Source organism: Atractosteus spatula, chromosome 19, assembly GCF_055471065.1.
Source record: "Atractosteus spatula isolate fAtrSpa1 chromosome 19, fAtrSpa1.hap1, whole genome shotgun sequence".
NCBI lineage: Eukaryota > Metazoa > Chordata > Actinopteri > Semionotiformes > Lepisosteidae > Atractosteus > Atractosteus spatula.
Genome location: NC_142724.1, coordinates 12,259,785 through 12,283,443, shown reverse-complemented (window position 1 = coordinate 12,283,443; position 23,659 = coordinate 12,259,785). Strand labels below are relative to the sequence as shown.

General features: G+C 42.5%; 1 protein-coding gene across 1 annotated transcript; it reads right to left on the bottom strand.

The window, feature by feature from the left end:
• Positions 1–1,573: 1,573 nt before the first annotated feature.
• Positions 1,574–23,392, bottom strand: csnk2a4 (casein kinase 2, alpha 4 polypeptide). Its single transcript, XM_088937104.1, has 13 exons — positions 23,249–23,392; positions 16,271–16,503; positions 15,173–15,284; positions 14,358–14,459; positions 13,411–13,461; positions 11,780–11,839; positions 10,728–10,811; positions 8,764–8,874; positions 8,140–8,241; positions 7,325–7,425; positions 6,364–6,512; positions 4,684–4,773; positions 1,574–3,383 (listed from the first exon to the last, which is right to left on the bottom strand). Exons 2-13 carry the CDS (start codon positions 16,369–16,371, stop codon positions 3,268–3,270), a joined length of 1,179 nt encoding a protein of 392 aa, XP_088793230.1. The 5' UTR covers positions 16,372–16,503; positions 23,249–23,392; the 3' UTR covers positions 1,574–3,267.
• Between the last annotated feature and the right edge of the window lie 267 nt (positions 23,393–23,659).

Below are 23,659 nucleotides of genomic sequence, written 5' to 3'. Positions count from 1 at the left end.
CAGTATGAAGTATTCTGAATTTGTTAATTATTCAGGTCAAGTTCTTCCTCCTGCTAGAAATTCAAAACACCAGCACTAACTCAAGCTCTGCATAATACAAGGCAATGAAACTCAACTCAGAGAAAGTATTTAACACTATTGTTATCACGCTTGCCAATCATGTCAGAATGTGATATTTGAAACTTTCAACCTGAAGTAATTGATCAATTTGTAGTTGAAACAGTTTTCCCTAGGACAAGTGGCTTTTGTGAAAATGTATTACATTCATGAAACTGAATGTCACTTTTGTCACATACAGTACATTTTAAGACCCTGAAATCAGTGTTTGTTCAGCTCCTTATGCGGTATGTTTTTGTTGGACTTGGTCTTCAGTGTGAGTCTTCTTTTATCCTATTGAACAGTGTGGTTGATATGCTGAAGTGCTTGCACACCGCAGTGAATCCAATGAATTCTTTTTCATTGTTAAATTCATTTTACTGTTGCTTTCCTGTATCTGGTTTCTAATTCCTTTCTTTTCAATATTTTTATCTTCCTTTGAAGTTGTGAGACCTGGATTCTTCACAGTACTTAATTCAGCTCAACCTTCATAACTGGCTTCAATCATGGAACAATTGAGTAATTTGAAAAAATACATTAAATTTAATATTAAAAACCTCTTAACGTTCTAGAATTCTAAGGGCAATTATTGTTGAGAAGATCGAACCCAGTCAAGTGCATGTTGCTAGGGTTTACTAACAGTTTTAAAAATAGTTATAGTTTTACTAATAGCAATGAACAAAGCCTCTTACTAACATTGCCATACGGTGTCGTGGCTCTGTGGCTAAGGATCTGTGCCTGTGGCTGGAAGGTTGCTGGTTCAAATCCTGCAGCTGGCAGAGGCATCCTACTCCATTGGGCCCCTGAGCAAGGCCCTTAACCCCAACTGCTCCAGGAACCCCATATACAGTAGATGGCTGACCCTGTGCTCTGACCCCAAGCTTCTCTCCCTGTTTGTGGGTCTCATGGAGAGCAAGTTGGGGTACATGAAAAGACCAGTTCCTAATACAAGAAATTGTATATGGCCAATGAAGTGATCTTATTTTATATTCATTATAAACCTTAATACACAAACTCTTAAATCAACAAGCAAAAGTAGTAACCACATCTAAGTTAAAAATTTAGAGACCTGTCTGGCTCTCCTGCATTGAGGTCACCATCTTTGCTCTCTCAGCCTCCCAATTCCAAATATACAGAGATAATCGGTCAAATCTAAACTCTGGGGCAGGGAAATTCCCAAATTTGGATCTTGGATCTCTAAGATTTCAATTCAGTCCTCCAGCCAGTTTCTTTGCTATTACACACCTGCAGTATGGTGTCAGTAGTAACAAACACCAGATTTCCAGGTTTTAATGAAAGCTGAACCAGGAGCCAGTGACTGAACCAAGAACAACAGGCTGATCATACCTTTCCTCAAGGCTGTAACTGTCGTGTTTGCTCCTCTGCAAGAACCAAGTAAAATAATTTATATTGCATCACATTTAAAAAGAAAAAAAACAACAAAATATCCTGAAATGACACACAATTACTTACAATGTACCCTTGATAAATAAAACACAACTGTTTATTTACACAAATAGTCTCAAATACTGGTCTTCCACATAAGAGGACAAAAATATATATACAGTAATGGTAAGGGCTCAAACATCTTCATAACTGCAGTGTATTATTAAGTATTCGCATGTTTCAAGATCTCAAAAGGGGAAAATAAAAGTTGCAAATGCATATTTACAGCCAAGTCTAAGCTTACAAGACTATTTGTTTACAAGATTCGCATCAATGGCACTAAAGGCAGAAAAATTTCAACCCTTCAAGTTCATCTTAGACGTGTCCTTCAATATTGCATTAAGTGACAGTTTGTGAAAAACAAAAACCCTGATACAAACTAAACAAATCCAGAACCGTTTTACCCTATATCACATCTGCCAGAAGAACAGTAAGGATTATTAGGAACATTTCGTTATGAGGATTCCAGACACTTTCTTCTGGTTTTAAGAGCAGATGCGACAGAAAACTTTTTTAAGCACTCTGAATAATAACCCTTGTGCTGTTATTTTTCTCCTCTCTCAAAGTTAAAACTATCTACAGGATGTCCATACCGTTAACAGTGGAAGTTTAAAGCATTTTAAAGACAGTACCAGTTTTGATTTTTGTTTTAAAAAAAGCATTTTGGTCATCTTTGTTTTTCCCAAGTAATCCAGTATTGGCTTTGGTTATGCTACTAGAGCGAATTTAAGTGACTGATGAGAGCAGCAGAGTAAAGAGGTGTGCTTTGCAACACAAAAGGATCTAACAGATGGCTTGGCTTAAGATGGCTTAGAAGAAGCTTCAGATGACAAGATAGTACTGTCGTTAAATTACTCGTCGTGGTTCAGATTTACAAGGCCAAGGTGAGGTGTGGGTGTCCGTGCCACCACATGCCTGCTGGCCATGTGGACGTCGTTTAAGGAGAGTGGTCAGCGAGACTGAGAATTCACAGAGGTGACCGGCTCTGTGAGACTGTGTGCTGGGCTTGGGCAGAACAGTCGAGCAGTGGACTCTCTCGAACACGAGCCTCGGATCTCTCCACTTATAAAAGCAGCGTGTTTTGAGATGGCGGGCGGCCGATGCTCATCTTTACGTGGGTCATACTGTCCCTTCTCTTCCTAGGAGCGATGATAAAGAGTTTTTTGTTCCAGGATGAGCATGTTTAGGTTTGAACTGGTATGTGGTGAAGCACTGCAGGTGGCCCTACGAGGTTTCTGAGAAAACGTGTTTCATTTCAATTGCACTTCGAGGGTAAGCTGCTCTGCCTCTTGTGGTCCTGATGGTTTAATTTTTTTTGCATGTTTTGACTTGTCTTGTGTGTAATCTCTGTCACAATGCACCTGGATTTGAAGGTAATGCTGTACGTCCATGCATGTATCACTCTATTTTGTGCTAGCCCTGTAAATACACACACAGGTGTATGAGTGCTTGTGTGTATATGCATTTATTTAAATATACACACACACAAGATTTATTACCAACTGTCAAACGCATGGAATATCTGTATATCTAGGACATACAAAAAAATATACAAAAAAGAAAATTCATCCATTTACTTATTTTGGGTTCATTGAACTTAGAAATCCACAAGCAAAACCGTTCAGAGGTGGCATTCCTGGACCTCTTCAGCAATCAACCCAGTTAAAAAGGGGTCAGAAGGCAACCGCCACTCCAGCCGGGGTCAGAGGTCAAAGGGAAGTGACATCACTGCTGGGCGCCAGCTGCAGCCGGCACTGGTGTGCCCAAGGTGTTGGTGGCAGAAATGACCGGAGAGCCAGCCAGAGGACCAAGGGGAGAGGAAGTTGGCATTGCAGAAATCCCTGAAAATACATGTAGCAGGCAACAGTTAATAAAAGAAACGATGATAGTGTGTTGCATTTATTGAATGTCACTCATCCTGAAGAATGCAATAGAGGGACTGCCTTAATTCACCTCCGATCTGCCATAGTCTCTGGAAAGGCACATGATCCACACATGCCCAATATAAGGAAAAGCAGGGAATGACTGGGATAACTATTCTTGAGTGAGGGCATTTAGCTAGTCAGAATGAACATGAAGGAAATTAGGTAATGAAGAAGAGGACCAGTACTCTATTGTGCCACAGTGCCAAGCATTCTTTCATGCCCGTGAGCAGGCAGGACTTTGGTTTCATATCTATTTGAAAGAACAACAGCACAGTGTCAGGTTTCCATAATCCGCCTTAGACTTGGAATAGTCCAGCCAGAGGAGGGCCCACCATACTGTTCAACCACTCCATTTCCAGCAACACTCTTGAGCCTCATATCTCCCACCCAAGTCTGATCAGCACAGTAATCACCACGTCTGCATTGCTCTTAGACCTCCTGTCTTCTCAATACAAAACACTCACAATCAAGCTGGTTTTGTTACCTCTTTGGAAATGAAGGCCCTATCTATTCAAGTCTTTTCATCAGCATGCAACATTTTCAATCATTTTCTTAACCTTTGGTTCATGTTGACATTACTTTTTCCAGAAGGATTCTTTGATGTATTATACACGACATTAAAACTGTTGTTCTTTATACAGTTCTCAGAACACAAGTACAGATAACTATCAACAATCAACGTGCTTTACCAGTCAGAGTAATGGTTTAACATTAAGTGGCTAGGCACTGATTATCTGATTATCTCTGAGCCTTACCTAAAAGTCACAAAGCTATACGATGAATCAGAGATTTCAATGTTACTATTTCCTTATACTATGGCACATGGATTCAAAGTTCCAATGTATTTTAAGACAAAAAAAAAACAAGGGTTCTGAACAGACATATCACCAACAAGGTTTTGAAGCTGGGCTACTGGAAGATATATCTTGGAAAGTGCCTGGATCATTTCTTTTTTTAAATTGGAAAAAGGGTGCCGTCTTACATGAATATTATATAAATGCAACTTTTTATTTTTTAAAAGCTTCACACACCTTGTAATATACATCAGATCAAACAGGAAAAAAAAACTGGAGGTGATACTCCTAACACATCCAGAGAGGGGACAACAGAAGAGACTTATGCTTCATCTTGGCCTGCATGGATCATGCCCCCCGCTCAACACCCACTGCCAGTCTGACCACACTGCCCTTGAGCCCGGGAAGGATGTGCTTCTCACCTGACATCATGTTGGCTGAGCTCACAGGTGTGTTGCCACTGGGCATGTTGGCAGACCCTCCCATTCGAGACTGGTCTTTTACGATAGGATCTGCAAAGACGAGAAGCCCACATCAGCACTCACCAGAAATCCACACCCGTCTGCTGAAAATCCCAGCAGTACGGACTAAAGTCTGCCTTGGGCTGACATGGGATCAGGCTATGAATCCGACAGAAACAAATGATTAGACATGCCACAGTTTCCTTGTTATTGGAGTCTGGAGGAATAGAAGCCTAGTTATATTTTTCCTGTAATGGCCAGCACCAGCCAGAAAGCAAGGAAAGAAATATGAAATCTACATTTATCGCACACTTGATGCTGAGATAGGAAAGCTGTACTTAATCTCTTTAGCTTTCCCTTTAATAAAGCCTTTTCCTTCAAGGCAAAAGGTAATGCTGATTCAGCTCCACTGGAAGGAGGCTATAAGTTCTTTAAATGCCAATATGCTAAACCTGCAGCCCTTATATAAGCTGTGCTTTAAAAAGGAAGAGGTCAAAGGCAATATTTGTATTTCAACAGCAGAGGACAGCATTTGCTAAAGAAAAACATAGCCCTGTGGAGACAGCAGGACATTCACAGAAAACAGTGGTCTAACAAGACTGGAAAGATCCAAAGCAAGAAATAAGCACTTTTAAAATGTACAAAGCCCTCAATATATTCACAGCAACGAGCTGGGAGTCCTAAACGAGGACGCATGAAAGAGGTCTAAAAAAAGCTTTTAGATGGGCAGAAAAAACATTCTTTTTGAACACCGCAAAGTGATGCAGCCCAACAACAACTCTGCATGATGGCTTAAAAAATACTTTCTGAAATTAATTAATAATTGCTTACACTTATATAATGCTTTTCTGGACTCTCCACTCAAAGTGCTTTACAGGTAATGGGGACTTCCCTCCACCAATAGTGTGCAGCCCCACCTGGATGATGCAACGGCAGCCATAGTGCGCCAGTACACTCCTCACACACCAGCTCTCAGTGGGGAGGAGAACAGAGTGATGAAACCAGTTCAGATATGGGGATTATTTGGAGGCCATGATTGGTAAGGGCCAAAGGGAAATATTTACACCCCTACTCTTTTCGAAAAACGCCCTGGGATTTTTAATGACCACAGAGAGTCAGGACCTCGGTTTTACATCTCATCCGAAGGACGGCGCCTGTTTACAGTCTAGTGTCCCCATCACTATACTGGGGCATTAGGACCCACATATACCGCAGGGTGAGCGCCCCCTTCTGGCCCCACTAACACCTCTTCCAGCAGCAACCTTAGTTTTCCCCAGGAGGTCTTCCATCCAGGTACTGACCAGGCTCACACCCGCTGAGCTTCACTGGGGCTGTCAGTGATGAGTTGCAGGCTGATATGGCCGACGGCTAAATTCTGAGGCATCTTTCCGTTACTTTATCAATAAACAATAGAAAGTGAACAACCCCATAAAAATCAGAGCAGACTGCGTATTATTATAATGCTTTGCACAAGTTTCTGGCACAAAAAATGCCCCAGCTTTGACAACGTGCAAATAAGACGGAGGTTGCAATTACACCTTTAAGAGCAGCCAGGCTGCCAAAAGGCTGGAAACCAGAATACCCAAGGTCTCGACACACGGGCCCTGGGAGGGCGCTGTGCGAAGAGGCCTGCTGACTTACAGAAGTAAGGGTGCTCCATCGCCTCGCGGGCCGTCAGCCGCGCCTGGTGGTCGTATCTCAGCAGCTTGTCCAGGAAGTCCAGGGCCTCAGGGCTGACCAGATGCTGGTTCTCGCTGTGAACGAAGCGCTCCCATCGCTTGCGAGAGTGCCTGGGAGACAAGACAGTTCAGACAGAGGTGAGCTTACACGGGAGCACGTCGCCACAGACCGCACATGAAAGGGAGAGCTCTGGTCTCGAGCTCCAGTCCTCCGCATTCAAAGGCCACCACAGTTTTTATTCCAACTGAACTCGCACGCTCTTGATCTGGTCGATGTTCATTCATTTTAAGGCTAACTAGGCTAAGTGTTACTCTCCCCATCCCCCAAAATGGCCGAATTTTCTCACTCGGAATTCCTACTCATCTGGAGCTTGGGTTTGAACAATTAAAATGAAGCTGTCGTGCCAACAGAGAAAAACGAGAGAGTCTGTAAGCAAAGGGAAGGTGAATCTCAGGTGTGTAGTTTATACTTGGAGGGTGAGTGTGCACAGAGCACTGTCAAGGCAGAAAAAAAGTGACGCTGTAGAGGCATAATGACAGTATCAACAGACAAGCCATTGGATTCACCATCACATCCATATCTGGGACACGATAAAATTAACGTAATGTAAGTACTACATATAAACTCAAATGATAAAATGGAGGACCAATTTGTTTTCCAGTACCCCCAAAGGCTTTTAATCCATTCAAAATAGCCCTGCTTCTCAATGATGGCACACAGTTACATATTTCAATATTAAAATTAGTTAAATATTTCTTATGCTAAAAGTTTCTGTTCAGGAAGAACAGAAACCAGAAAACTCTTCTGTCCCCAGGGACTGGAGATGAGATTCCCAGTAAGGAAAGAAGAATTTTTCTAGGTTTCACACTGCTTCAAAACACACAGACACACCCTGCAGGTTTTGCACAGTGTTTTCACCCACCTTCCTAAAATGTCATTGAACCGAGGCTCCAGCTCTATATTGTACTTGTCAATGTAATCGTAGAGGTCTTCAGTCCCCAGGACTTTAGCTATTCTCACCAGCTGTGGAGGAAAAACGAAACAAAACCATTTTTGTAGGTGGACAAAAAACACCCACCACCTTCCTTCAATGTCATTTTTCTGTTGTCTTCTCAGGTGATTTCAAATGCTGCTGAAATCGGTTTTAGAGCTGTAAAGGTAATGACTGGGACACGAACAGGCAAAATGAGACACTACTCTGCTCCAGTTCTGTCCTAGAGGGATCATTGCTGAAAAAGCTACTTCCCCCAGTCCCTTCACAAATCAAGCAATTGTGCAAAAGTCCAAACTGGCTTCAAGGAAAATGGCCCTGCAGTGAATGCCTTGTGTCTGCTGGTTCCTGGGATAGTCTCCAGCTTCCCTGGATAGATGGATAGTTCCTAAGGAACAGGACGTGGCTTTAACACTTAGATCTCTCTCTATACCTTTTCACAGGGTCTTGTTAGCATGACTGTTACTGCACTCCTGTATTCAAGATATCTTTATTTGCCATATACATCAAGTGTATTGGAATGCTTACTCGTTCAGCTGTACCCAGTAACATTAGAGGGAAAAAAAATAGGCACAAATGACAAACAGACATGGACAATAAACTTAGACAATAGACGTTATAATACAGCCAAGCCAGGACATAGTGCAAACAGTGCAGTACCTTAAAGTGCAGGTGCTAATTTGAGCTGTTTATGATGCGGACTGCTTGGGGGAAGAAACCGTGTGTGGGGGCAGTTCCAAGCATACCTGGTCGTAGTTGTCGTGGCCATGGAAGAAGGGCTCCTTTCTGAAGATCATACTCGCCAGCATGCAGCCCAGACTCCACATATCCAGACTGTAGTCATACATCTGCACCAGATAAAAATATTCACCTTGACCAAAGGGTGAACACTACGTGGGCTCGGTTAATAGACCAGGAATGTTTTTTTTGCTAAAACAGTGGTTATTCGTTGAATGCCTCCAGCACAACAAGGAAAGTCTATTAACAAACCTGCAACACTATAAAAAATCTCAATCCTCAAGTCAAAACAGAACTGTTTTGCATCCTTTCCATGCGTGAAAGCAGGTGCCAGATTTGCATTTTAACAAGATTTAAGTTTTGCCTGTAATAAGTTATTTTTTCAATTTCTTATTACTAAACAGGCATAAAAGATGGCATGAAAAGCACAATGAACCATAACATTGCAGATGCGCGCCTATGGATGACTTTCACCAAGAGAAGTGTTCAGTTCTTTTCCTGAGCTGTACTTCATGTCAAACGTCAGAAACATGCATCGCATCACAGCTGTGTTTTTCTCAGCTATATTTACAAGTCAGAAGGACCAAGCAAATCTGAGCCCGTTCTAACAGCAACCACACGGTCCATCTCACCTGATAGTCTACAAGGAGCTCCGGGCCTTTGAAGTAGCGAGAGGCAACCCTCACATTGTACTCCTGCCCAGGGTGGTAGAACTCAGCCAGTCCCCAGTCGATAAGCCTCAACTGCAGAAATGCACAGATAAACACAAAATGAATATCAGCCAGTCGGTGTCAAATATTTTGACAGGGTATGATCAGGACATCGATAAAAAGCTGACAATGAAAGCTGGCAGGAGAGATCCATACCAATCACACTGCTTTCACCGATCTATTCAATAAACATTCAAAAAGGCTCTCAAGGTACCGCACTCGCTTTCAAAGAGATGAACAGCTGGATTTGAAGCAGAGACCCAGTGCTAAACACTAGGGAACACAAACATTTTAGCACATGTGCATGGTACAGCTGTAAAACTATTTGTGCAGCATCTGAGCTGCAGGAAACGATTATAGTTTGGATGGTGCTTTTTACGAAAGGGGTTAGAAAGACACCGTGGGTGATTCACATTTAAAAGACAGAAGACCAGCTGCAGGAATCTCTTGTCTGGTTTATCAGCTCTGTGCGGGAAGGAATGTGAGAATCTGAAGCACTTGGCAGGAGAGGAAATCTGAACATAACCGGGATTTCAGGTTTTATTCGCAGCAGCTAATCACAAGGAAAGCCTTTTATCTACAACACCAATTTTCTCTTGATGGCATTAACAGGAAAAACCGGACTTAACAGCAGACTAAAGGAAAAAAAAAAATAAAAGACTGTCCACGAACTGCGGCTGCTACAAACCAAATGCAGAGTGATTTAATAGGGCAAAATGATGGTGCCAAGAAGACGTTTTTGAACCCCAAAGTTTATTAAACTGAGTTTGGAAGGTTCCGCCCTTATAAAGATCGGAAACATCATAAGTTTGGTCTTCACCATACAGGTTTGTGAAAACAAGTCATGCCACAATGTAAGGAAATCTCTAGGGACCTCAGAAACAGTTATTGATGCTCATCAGCCTGGAAAGGGTTACAGAACAATTTCAAAGGATTTTGGGCTCCGCCAATCTACTGTCAGACAAATGGAGAAATGTCACTCTATTCAGGAGCAGATGTCCTACCAAAATCTCTCCAAGAACAAACTGGAAAATCATCAAGGAAAGAACCCCAGGGTAACATCCAAGGAATTGCAGGCTACTCTAATCTTGTCCAATGTGACTGTTCCTGACTTAACTATCAGAAAACAACTGAACAAGAATGGAGTTCATGGAAGGAGATAACCCCTGCTCTCCAAAAAGAGCACTGCTGCTCTGCTGAAGTTCTCAAAGGAGCACATAGATGATCTTATGGAACAATGCTTACTGAACAGACAAGTCACAGGTGCAGTTCTTTGGCCTCAAAGAGAAATGGTATTATCAATGAAAACCCAACACTGCTTTTGAAGAGAAGAACCTCAACCCAGCCATGAAGCACAGTGGTGGAAGTGTGAAAACAACACTGAGAAACCAAATTACATGAAGTTCTGAAAATCTATTGTCTCCATTCCCCCCCCCCAAAGGTGCAAACGAAGACACACCTTAAAAAAGTTTGTTTAGAGGAGAACGTCAAGCCATCCATGACTTGAACCAAAAGTGGATCTGGCAACCAAGACAATGACCCTAAACATACAAGCAAATCAACAGAAGGACGGCTGCAGCAGAAGACATCCCATGTTTTAGAACAGTGTTTTACAGAAGTCAGGAGCTGAAACCCACTGCAATATTGTGGCAAGACCTCAACTGAGCTGTCCATGCAAGGCAGCCCTCAGGTGTAACAGAGCTGAAGGAGTTCTGTAAGGAGGAAGGGGCGTGAATTTCCTTCCTCAAAACCCGAGAAAGACTAATCAACGGTTACAAGAACTGAAATAATGGAGAAAATATATTCTGCCCCGCCCGAATGCCTAGTACTCCTGAGCAGTTGCACCAAGGATGAAACATTATCAAACAAGAAAGAGATGGAGTTACCTTCCTGTGCTCATGGTCAATCATCACATTGTGGGGTTTGACATCCCTGTGCATGATGCCCATGCTGTGGCAATAATCCAGAGCCTGTGAAAGCAGGGAGCACTTGAACAATTACAGGAACAAAAGAAACCACTACCAACATCCTATCTGTTGTTGAGATACTGTCATTTATATTGTCATTATCACCCTGACTTGATGGACTCCTGTGAGATTCAACAGGTATTTTGATTTGCTGATAAAACTATTCTCGAGTTTTCCAAACTCCAACTTGAACTGGAAACTGAACATTAACGCTCTGTTGAAATGACACTGGGAATTACCGGTGAGGGCTCCGAGTTCAGATCCCAGGTGGAGCAACAGATGGAAGTGGCCTTGCACAAAAGTGTCAACCAAATATGACCACATTTACGGTCACCAAGATGCACAGCCAAGCAGGGGCTCTATTAAAATACCTGGAAAGATAGTCCGTCCTAACTTATCAGAAGGGATTTCAAATGACTTCTGTTAGGCTGGTCTTCAAGAGCTACATTGGACTTCTTATTTATTCTCGTTCCATTTGTGCTTCTTATATTTAGTCTTTTTATAAGGTTATAATTTTACGAGGAATTCTCAAACTTCAAGCTGCATGCATTCGGGGAAATGCGTGTTAATACTTAGAATTGGTTGACATAAAAAATATCACATATAAGGGGTTATGTAATCAGTGGAGTGCCACAGAGATCTGTACTAGGACCACTCCTGAGTTCGTATAGTTAGTGAACTAATCGTGTTTGCGGATGAGTGTTTTAGAAGTTATCAAATGTAACTAGTCTATTCTAAAGATTTCCTAACTGGCACTGTTCTGTTTCAAGTCTTAACAACTGGAGACAAATAGAAAACCTGCAGGGATGTGGTTCTTCAAAACTGGACTGGGTCACAGCCTTTCAGCTCTGACCCCTGACCAGACCACTGCTGAAAATCCCTAAGCTGTTTTGTGCTCGGGTTCATACAAAACATGAAGAAATAAATCTTAAATTTGAGGTCTCCTGCCAAGAAGACAATCCCACACCTACCTTTAGGATCTCGTACATGTAGAATCTTATGTCGTAGTCTGTTAAGGTCTGATACAATTGCTGTTGGTTGACAAAAAGAAACATGTTACTCTCACTTTGGATAAGACTGGAAGTGTTTTTCATTTTCTAGAGCAACTGAGAAAATATTGGATTTCTTTTGTGACGTATTGGTATGTATTATACATGGATAAGTAAAACTGCAATGCATCTGAGAATGACAATCACGACATTTTATCGTTTAATAGAAAATGAAGATATATTTTAACCAATCGAGTTTCAAATGAAAAACCAAGCTGACATTAAAAGACAAAATCCCCTGCCCATTTGAGAATCAAGAGCAGAAAATGCTGCTCAGCTTCTCTGACTTGCAGAGTGGAACATACTAGCTTGGTCGCTCTGGGCTAAAATGTCAGATTCTCATACTGAACTAAGCTATTTGTTTCCACTCTATTTCACTGCACTGCTGACAGGGTTCATACAGTACGCACAAGTCAATGAATGGAACTGTGCATCTTGATATGCCTCTTTCTTAAAGAAAGATAAAAACAGGTAATTGGTCCTTTCAGCAGTTCCTCAACATGCATAGGTCTCTTAGCAGAATCACTGTAAACAGGAAAGTGCTAATATCCCTGTAGCGATAAAGTCTGAAAGGATAACTCAGTCCTTTAAAACACAAAGATATCGAAACCGTACTGACCCAGAAGCAATGTTTTTACGAGTTAAAAGGGGATTCATGCGATGTTCTGGGGACTGAAATGAATGAATAAATAGAATCCAGTGCAGCTGTGCTACGCCACATTTCCGCTCAGTCAAGCAGATTTTTACCGCGACTTTGAATTAAACGCTAACGAACTTCTCTTCACTTTTTTATATCTACGGGAAAATGTGTTGCACCTCCTCTGAGATACATTCATCAGTCGTTTTAGTCGCTTCATTGAGCTGGAAATCTTCAAGTTTATTTAAAAGAAATGTGTCCTTGCGCAGCGCAACATGTCATGGGAATTTCTGGGAGGTTCTGACAGCCAGAGACCTTTAACAAAACTGACAGACCCCAAGGGCAGGGAGGACCATGATCTTGTACTTGACATGGCAAACCCCCTTAGCGCAAAGGGCCGCTTGTTTAGCAGTTTCATAATGACCCTGTCAGGAATTCATGTGTGGAGAACTAGGTATCACATCTCCTGACATTCAGTCTCAGTTCATACCATAACGAAAACCCTAGGAGTATTCACGAGAGAAGACACAGATGAGCCTCGCTTAACTTTCGAAGGATATGATAGAAACACACTGGAACTGCCTAAAACACAGTGGAAGTTAATTAAAAAGCATTAATGTATTTAAAACTGAGAATAGGATGTACTTCTTTACCCCAAGGTCTGAGGGAGCTTGGAACAAGCCACCTAGACATGTTGTTGAAGCCGATACCCTGTTTTCTTTAAAGAAACGGATGGATTCAATCTCTAAAAATCAGTTAACTACTAACCAGGGCTGAATGGTCTCAGAACTCCTCTCGTTGGTAACAATTCTTAAGGGGCTGCTGACAGTGCTGCTATACAACTTCATGAAATACAACCTCCCTTCTCTTAAAGGCTAATCAGAACGCTGCCGAATTGTAAAGAATAAAGATTTACCTTGAAATCTGTGTTGTTAACATGTTCAAACACCAAAGCAGGTGTCCTTGACTGAAGAAAATTAAGAGAGAAAAAGCTTTAATTCTAAATGGGTAAAACTTACACATCCATAATATACAAGATCAGAGGTTCAGGATTAACCATTTTTATAATTATATGCTTAAAATAGGCATAAAATTGCAAACAATCCTTTACACGACATGTAGGAGCTACCCTGTTCAAATGATAAATTATAGAAATTTGAAAATGCACGGTTTAATAGATTAAGGGGTGAGACCTGAGAATTCTAAGCATCTTACAGTTACTGTGACCAAAGATTAGGATAAGCCACACGTACCTCAACATTGTAACTACAAATAAATGACTAATGATCTTAAAAAGCATGTGAAAAAAATAAATGCTAAAGGGTCTTAAAAAACACTCTTTCATAATTTAAATGTCAAAGAGAACGTAGGTTTTAAATGCTCCTTGGAACATAATTTTGAGCAACTCTAAAGTCCAATGCTGTTACAACTACTGCTACACTGCTAGTGCTATCTCACTGCAAAACCTGAATTGAAGCATAATCTTTCCATAATTCACAGCACCCCTTGAGATCGAAATCTGGGGTATTCAATCCCGGTCCTGAACAGTCACTGCATCTGCGGGCTCCAAATTGACACTTAAGCTAAATTAACAGGACCTATTCAAGTTGTTCTCATGTCTTCAGGTGCTGTTGTTTTAAAGAAGCCTAGAAAAAGCACCAGCCTTGCTGGAGACAACTAGTCTTAATGGAAATTTCAGGGACCCAACGAAGGGCAAAACAACAGATATTTTGCTATGTTATGCACATTTCCTACTAATCAGGTGCAGCCGCAACAGTATAACTCTCATCGGGTGGATGGTGAATTGTCCTTAATCGCTGTGTCCAAAAACATAGACACCTGTCCTGTCCCTATGTCACTCACCACAGGGTCTTTGACGATGTCTAAGAGAGTGATTATATTGGGGCCTCCTCGCAGATTCTCCAGAATCTTAATCTCACGCTTAATTTTCTTCTTCTTTACTGGCTGCGGAGATAGGATTTGTCAGATTAAAGACAGAAGCACGCACCGGAGCTCTCAACTGCTGTCGTCAGCCGATGGCAAAAGAGGTTTAAGGAAACAAGAGTATTACAGTACATCCCTTTCAAAATGTTGTTTTTAACAGCTCAGACTATTAAAGCACATGTGATGCACTGGCCATTTGAAGCAGACAATGGCAAACAACCACAGAAATACAACAGTCCCCCTGATCACTGCTTCAGCTGAGGTTATACAAGACATCTGCAAGGTTTTATGCTAAAGAAAAGCCTGGCATGTAATAAGACATTTTGCTCTACCTACATTCCTGAACGTGCAGAGCCAATGCTGTTAAAGACTGATACCATCAGTCACCAGACAATGTGGGTGATCCGATGGTCACTCAGATGCTAAAGCAAAGTCTAAAATGCTACTTCAATGTTTATTTATAGTTCCTGGAAACTGGAAAAGAGCATGCTTCAGTGAATTGTCCACAAAGCTGTTTTTTTCTCGACATCTTTTGAGGAAAACTTTGAGAACGTTGCTTGATTTTACCTGGGATATTTGTCTTTCCTAAAAGAAGTGCTGACATTATGTTCTTTAAAAAATTCCAAAAACTTGTAATGGCTCCAATCTGTGCTCACTGACCCATCAAAAGGTCAGTCACAAAGTACAAAAGTACAGACTGCAATACAATTATTCAGAGCTTGACTCCATCTTACCTTCAGTATTTTCACAACTACTTTTTCATTATTTGTGATGTTGATTGCTTCAAAGACTTCGCTGTATTTGCCTCTGCCTAATTTTCGTACTAACTGGTAGTCGTCTTGGTTACTGCAAGAACAAAACCACACATCAGCGACATTGTTAGCTCGGTAGAACGGTTAAACTTTCTTCCAGGTGAAAATAAAATCTGATCGAGTTCATAAACACTCAAACTGAAAAGCAACTTGAAAAGTTTGTCAGATTTGCAAAGCATTACAAGTTGGACGAGAAAAACATCTTCTACATTTCCTTACAGTTCAAAGAATACCGTCACATATTTAACTTCTGCTCAGTCGGGTACTTTGGTTTGCTGTCAATCACTGATGGCATACTTGCCCAACAGACTGCACCTGATTTTGCTATTGCTAATGAAATAACTTTTACTCTCCTGACCAAAATGAAAGCTCTTGCTCCATTTCTGGTAAGCAGCTCGGACTTCCAAAAACAGGTCAGAGCATGAACTCAAGGTGACAGATCTATTTGAAATACATGCACAGCATTAATGAATCATCATCAGGTTTGAGGACGAATACACACACATCACTTTTTATAGACGTTGGCGTTTGTAAACAGCAATAAAAATGCTACCTTTATCTGAACCTTATCCCAGTGATCTTGAGGTCACCAGTGCAGCACAGACACTCCCAATGGAGTGAATTAACAAGGAGTTCCAAACTATCAGTGAGGAGGAGAACAGAGTAATGAAACATGTTCATAGATGGGGATTATGAGGAGACCATGACAGGTCAAGGCCAGGGAGGAATTTGACCAGGACACCAGCGTAACACCCCTACTTTTTTCAAGAACCGCCCCGGGATTTTTAATGATCACAGAGCGTCAGGACCTCGGTTTAATGTCTCATCCAAAGGACGGCACCTTTTTTTTTGCAGGAGTGTCCCCATCACTATAATGGGGCATTAGGATCCACACAGACCACAGGGTGAGCGCCCCCTACTGGTCCCACAAACACCTCTTCCAGTCGTAACCTTAGCTTTCCCAGCAGGAGGCTAACACCTGCTGAGCTTGTGAGATGCAGGGTGATATAGCCGACTTACCCCCACTCCACCACATGGGACTCGTAGTCCCAGTACTCGCGCGGCCGGTGTGTGTTGACATCTGTGTACACTCTGGCCCTACTCGGTACAGGTCCCGACATGTCCGACAGCTTGGCAGAGGAGGCGGGGCGCGGGGGCGGAGCCGTCGTGGGCGGAGCTCAGCTCGGTCGCTGTCCGTCTGTGGCACGCCGGGAGGGGTGGGCGGGGCCTGGCCGAGGAGGGGGCGAGGCGGTCTGGGAAAGACGCACAGAGAAAAAGGATGGGAGCCGTTAGCACATTCTGGACCGACTTTTCAGAACAAGATCCTTACACCAGCAACAGAAACCTGGATTATGGGACATTGCCACTGAGGCCACCTGTGGTGAATCAGTTATGCCCTGCTCACCCAAAAAATGTACTCTTCAGCTCTAACCCAACTATAAATAATCTGCTAATTACAGAAGTGCTCACAATGATAAAAAGCAGCTGCACTGAAGACTATCCCTTAATTCACCACTAAGGTAATTCTCTTATTCGTTAATGTTTAATCACACATTCAGTCTGACTAAAAAATAACCACTGCATCGCTGAAGAGTAATTACAGATTTTTAGAGGCCAGAGTACTCCACTTAACTCCGCCTAAAATTCTTAAGATGATATGATTCGAGATACAGAACTTGTGATGACTGTTAAAAATCCAGAATTTTAATTCCTCAGACCATATGCTGAATAGATAAATCTTTAGAGACTGTTGATTTAAAGGTGACCTGCTGGACTAAGCCTGTCCATGGTCCCTGTCTGCTCTAGATGTGAACATTACATTAAAGCCATCTATCCATTTTTTAAGAACTTTATCCAGGTCAGGGTTACAAGGGAGCTGTAGCCTATCCCAGCAAGCAACAGGCACAAGGCAGGATACACCCTGGACGGGATGCCAGTCCATCGCAGAACAGACACACCAACACACACACTCATGCCAAGAGGCAATTTTCCCAGAAGCCAATTCACCTACCAGTATGTCTTTGGACTGTGGAAGGAAACCCGAGCACCTGGTGGAAACCCATGCAAACACAGGGAGAACATGCAAACTTCACACAGATAACACTCCAGGTTCGGAATTGAACTTGCAACCCAGTGCTATCCAGTGCACCACGGTCTGCACCTCTTTTACATGAACCACTAATTTCTACAGCTAGTAGACAATATATTTACTATTAACCAGGACGCTTGTTAAATCTCCAGGTCATCTGGAAAAAAAATCGGAATACCTTTCCGCTCTTATCTGAACACATTAATTGCTTAACGGATGCATACATTACAAGTGTCCCATATCTATATAAATGTGATTTCGGGAGACTTGCAGAACTTAACAGATCAGGGCCCACCAGGACCAGGGCTAGAGACCCCTGATCCAAGGTATGCTGTAAAACATTACTGTTATCAAATCTCTCTAGTGGTTATTTATCCAAATCATTCAAGCCAACATAATTTTTAGTCTGTATTCCAAAAACAACATTTTCAAAAAGCTCAGTAATGATAGCAATGTACTTAATAAAGCTTCAATGAATCTGTGGAAAGATTAACCACCTCGGAGGCACTTAATTTCACAGATCACCTGCTAATTAGTACTGTACATAATTAAATGTTTTAATCCCTGCAATCTGAGTGACTCTGCCTCCATACCTGTTTAAAATCTTCTGAATTGACTTAATTGAACCATCAATTCAACCGTTTTGATTCACGTTTATCATTAATTTTGTTACTAATTAGGCAGAAATGAATGAGAAACGAGCAAGGCCTGAGCCACCCAACAGTCATGCTATAAATAACGTATCTGTGTCGCTTTCAGACTACAGTGCAGATGGGCTTGGACGGTTCTGTTTATTCCGGTATGTGTTCAATCGTTAAGTAGGAATTTGAAACCTATAAAAACCCTAAGAAGTAAAAGTGAACAACTAGGGTTCTGTGCAGCTGAAAACTGCTTTTAATGGGGATTCCCTCCACCACCACCAGTGTGCAGCCCCACCTGGGTGATGCGACGGCAGCCATAGTGCTCCAGTACTCTCACCACACATCAGCTCTCAGTGGGGAGGAGAGCAGTGATGAAGCCAGTTCAGTGATGGGGATTATTAGGAGGCCATGATTGGTAAAGGCCAATGGGAAAAGTGGCCAGGCCGGGGTTATAACCCTACTCTTTTCGAAAAACGCCCTGGGATTTTTAATGACCACAGAGAGTCAGGACCTCGGTTTTACGTCTCATTCGAAGGACGGCGCCTGTTTACAGTATAGTGTCCCCATCACTATACTAGGGCATTAGGACCCACATGGACCTTAGGGTGAGCGCCCCCTGCTGTCCCCAATAACACCTCTACCAGCAGCAACCTTAGTTTTTTCCCAGGTACTGACCAGGCTCACACCTGCTTAGCTTCAGTGGGCTCCCAGTTGTGAGTTGCAGAGTGACATGGCTGCTGCTGCTGTAGGAAACAAGTTTCCTACAATTCTAGATAGAATTGGCCTCTATTGATGCATAACCACCCAAAAGGCAGTTAATACGAACCAAGTGGAGTTACAAATCATTCACTTAGGTCAGGGCATATGAATATGTGAAACAGCTACTAGACAAAATGCCACAACAGCACAACAAACTAAGCAACAAAAAAATCTAGAGCACAGTCATTTACCAAAAGGCTAAGTAGCTTCATTTCATTCTTTGCTCCCAAATGAGAAGTTAGTAGTTACTCATTAAGGATTAAATTCACAGGTCACTGCATTAGAATTTTAACCTCTTGCTTACATGTAAAAACAAAAAGACAAGGTGATTAACACAGCTCTGGGCCAGGAATCTGGTTCGAAAATGAGGCTTGTCAGTTTCATCTCCCTGCTCACGGCTAAGACCACACCCGTGACAAAAATACGCAAATCTCATCAGTAATTCTTCAGATACCAAGGTTGATAAACCACAGAATTGCATCAGTTTGATGTTAAGCTGGCGTTTTTTTAGACCTTTTTCATGTAACATGAAACAAAGTTCATGGCAATCTAAGAAAAGCTTGTGTTAAGACACAAAAGCCTAAAGTTTACACAATTTTAGGATCTGCTCCAATCCTCAAAAGCTCCTCATCCGAGTGTGAGAGATCCTCAACACACCGTCATCAGTCTGAGCTGCTGGCGGTGGGGTCTGGCCCTCGTTAGGAAAAGAGCAGCTCTAATTAAATTGAACGCTGCTCAATGTCACAGCGACCCTCAACGGAGCCTTGCTCAACCCTGACCGCAAACCGGTCCGCGTTTTCCAAGACTCTAAAAAGCTAGACCTGTGGGAAAGAGTAACACTACTCCAGAGAAGGCTTAAATACGATCGTGCCTGCTGAAAAAAAAATCCTTTGACAAAGAACCTACAGTAGATTTATCCGATCACAGACCTATTTTTTATTAATTTGGCTGGCGCTTTTATCTCAACCAACTTATCTGACCGACCCAGTCAGAACGAGGTCAGTGGCTCAAGAGCACAGCAGTGATGCTCCCTACACCCACAAACAGAACCTGCAACTGTCCAGTCCAGGGCCCCTAACCACTCCTCCGCAGGCTGGGCCTTGCAGATGTACAGACACCTGCACAGACATCAGCTCGCACTGTCGACAGTGTTTTTGCGAGACAGGAGCTTGGGTGCTGGAGACCAGGAGCAAACAGAACCAGACTGCAGCCAGTAAGAACCAGGAACCACTTTTAAAGCAGTACATGCCTGTTCCACACCATTTCCCATTTTTCTTCACCTTTATAAACTTAGCAAGACCAACGTCAAACACAGCTTTATGCCACCCAATAGCCAACAGGTCTCAAGACCGTCAGCTGCATTTCACAAGACAATCCAATGCAGTTTCCTCTGATTCAGTATTCAATAAAAAAAAGACATGGAATCAAGTTACAGGACACAGTTAATAAATGTACTGGCTAAATCAATATCCATGGTGGTTCAGCTCACATTTTATTTAAAAAATGCCTACAGCCATTTTCCAGTTTTAATGTACTCGGAGGAAATGACAGGTATTTTCATCCCACTTAATTTGTGGAGTAAGTTTTTACTCAATCGCGTGCTTCACTCATCACATGCCAGTTATCTGCTTTCCCATCTGCTTTTCTGCAGGCCAATAAGGGCCTTCTTATTCTCCAGCTGGCAAACACAATCAAGTCCCCGTCGACAGCAGTCCACTGGACACTGGATCACTGGGACCTTCTGAAACTGAATGGCAGCTCCTGACGCCATGAGGTGAAACCGGAAGAGGGCATCTTCATTTTTTTACCTCCCCAAAGAGGGGGAATCACGAAAGCCAGGTTTGCAATGCCCAACAACCCCCTGATCTTCTTCTGCAGATCAGGCGGGAGGGTGCCTACACTGACCTGCAGGTAAGAAAAGTATGCAGTGGGGGACATGGCCCATTATAACAACCCCTTATATGACAGAAGCGGAGAATGTGGCCGGTTATAAAGAGCAGCCTTCGTACAGTCTGGTTACATGTTGCAAAACTGCTCACCTGCTGCACGTGTCCTGTAAATTGGCAGAGAGACAGCAAAAGCTGAAGGATTGTGGGTTACTTGTTTTAGTTTCTGATTACAAATGTGTGGTTATGGGTGGCACGGTGACCGATTGTTAATCAATCATTTCCCGACCACGTCTTTCAATTCAGAGTCACGGGGGACTATCCTGGCCAGCAACAGGCGCAAGGCAGGATACACCCTGGAAGGGACGCCCGTCGATCGCAGGGCACACACAGACACAGACACTCACGCCTAGGGTTAATTTCCCAGTATGTTTTTTGGACGATGAGAGGAAAGGCACACAAAGACAGAGAGAACATACAAACTCCACACAGATAGCGCACCAGGTCTGGAATTGAAACATGGGCCCTAGCACTGCAAGGCAGCAATGCTAACCACTGTACCAATGTGCCAGCCCCCCCCCAAAAAAATGTCAGTTTGCAAAAAAAAATACTTCCAATGTCTATTAGATTACAAACATTTCCAGGTAATTATATCTGGTCACTTTCTCCCTTAACGAAATTGTACCAAACAATTCTTCACACACAGTCGTGGATCATCACTCCAAGAAATAAAGACTTGTTTCACTTTGGAGCCTGTGCTTGAATTAAAGTGATGTAGAAGCAGTTTTGTTAGGGACAGATATAATTTCTCATACGATTGATAAAGGCCGGGAGAATGATGGACGCCCAAGCTCGATGAAACATTGAAATTCTTCAGTTCCTGATCCCTACAAGGCATTAAAGGCACAGACAGGTGGTAATTACCTGCAGGAAGTGGGGAATGACGTGGGAATGCGATACCAGAAACCATTTCCTGCTGTCACAACAAACAGCCACAGGAAAAAGTTAACACCTACTTGAACCATACCTAATCTGACTGAAAACCGGTCATGAAACAGCAGCGGCTCCAGGTGAAATTAATTTGAAAAGTGCGGCTATTTCTCTCACCAGATTCCAGAGATACCTCCGTCATACCTGTCATCTCATTGCTGTTTGTTAACCTGTGAGGCTGCCTAGCGTGAATCAGTTTAATAAACTTCAAACCACAAATAACAAAGCACTGTGTAACATTCACTTCTATGAAATTAGCTGTTAAAATATTGATCACTATTACCAGGACCCAGTAATATCAGTATCTTTGTCACAGGCTTATTAAAAGAACAACAAGACGCATTAAAGATGTTCAACTTAAAGATAGGTGTTTGGATTTTAGGGATTAAAGATGGCACAGAACCACGCTCAGGATCAGGTACAAATTTAGGACTAGTACAGCCGAACTAAGAGAAGCGTGATCAATCTCCTAGCCTGAGGAACAGAGAGTGAGCCTGTCTTACAATAATGTTTTAAGTGTTGTATGAAAATGTCCAATAAGTTTGTCCTGTAAATGTCCATAAATGCTCTGTTAATTGCATCTGCTTTGGCAACCCTGTAATTAATCGGTCATGCCAATAAAGCTCTTTGAATGGGAATCTGAAAAGCATACATGGTTCTGTTTTTAAAGATATAATAGTAAGGGGTCTGTCTACAAGCACAAAATGAAATGGAAGGAAACTGCTTGGGCCCAAAGAAAGGAACAGATTGTTACCAAAGTCTGGCTGTCCTTCTTTGGAGAAAACAGTGTGCTTGGCTTGGGTCCGGAGAAGCACTGAATGCAAGCGCTACAATGAATCGCCATAAATAAGGACGACTGAGGCTCAGTCTCAAAGAATAAAGGATGCAGTTTGCCGGGCCACATCGAGATAATATTTCAGCCATGTCTCACAGAAAAAAAAAAGAAACAATTTAGGCTTAAATAACAAACCTAAACAAATGAATTAAGAGAATCAACAGATTTTCAATCATACCTTTATCAGAATGATATTTTATCAAGATCATAGATTTAGCTGAGCGATAGTACAAGCATTGTTAAATCGATTTTTGCTTTAACGAAAAATAAATTAAATGCCGGCCGTGTGTTTAAGCTCTGTATTTAGAGACTGCATTTAACACTGAGCGTTTATTCCGAACAAAGTGCATTTACAAACGTTTTACAGCGCTTATTCAGGCAATAAACCAGCTGGAGCATAAATATTGATTCTTCTGGTAGAGCATAATTTAAAGCTAAGGCATATAACACCTTCGGTTAAGGCACTATTTTTTGCAGACGGAAAATGTCCCAGAAGTGCGCTATATACCCCCGTGCACTCATCTCACCCCCCATCTTTATCGATTTCAGGGGAAGCCTATCTGCTCCTGACCGTCCTGTTGCGAAAGAGTTAATATTATATGTATTTTTTTCTCTCTCTTACACACAGAGACATCCATCCATATACCGGATCGGTGAGGTGTGTGAGCAGGCTGGGTTTAATGGTGTGCCTTTCATAGACCCGTCATTGTGGGGCTTGTCACTACTTCTCCCCCGCCGCTACCGGGTGCGCCCCCAGCCGCATCTCGACAAGCCCGGACCCAAGCGACAAGTCTGTACCTCTGCTTTAATTTCTCCGCGGCACTTCGCTCCAGCGGGGGCTGCGAGTCCTCTCCCTCTCGCCGGAATCGCCAAAGATGATATTTCTGCTGTATCAGAGACAATATGGCCGGACCACACTCTCGCAGCCACAGGAAGCACGGCGAGGCAGCCAGGAAGCGGAAATGGAAGAGCAAGTACGGAGGAAAAAAAAACGCATCGACTCAACACCATCGAGTCTGAGAGCGGTGAGGGGCCGTGCTAGAGCGCTCGGTGCGCACTGGAGATGAAACAGCTTCCAGCCCAGAAAACACTTGTAAACATTCAATAATACATAAATCATCGACTTCTTTCGTGTCGAATGCTGCACTGCAGCTACTATGAGCTCTAGGCCCTTAGGGAAGCCAAACATCAGGCGACGGATATTTAAAA

Bases quoted from the DNA above. Each gene is read 5' to 3' on its own strand.
- csnk2a4 (XM_088937104.1), bottom strand. From the start codon at position 16,371: ATGTCGGGACCTGTACCGAGTAGGGCCAGAGTGTACACAGATGTCAAC. The intron at 13,462-14,357 runs GTGAGTGACATA...AATTTTCTTCAG, and splicing joins ACATCGTCAAAGACCCTGTG to TCAAGGACACCTGCTTTGGT. The intron at 8,875-10,727 runs GTAACTCCATCT...GCATTTCTGCAG, and splicing joins TTGACCATGAGCACAGGAAG to TTGAGGCTTATCGACTGGGG.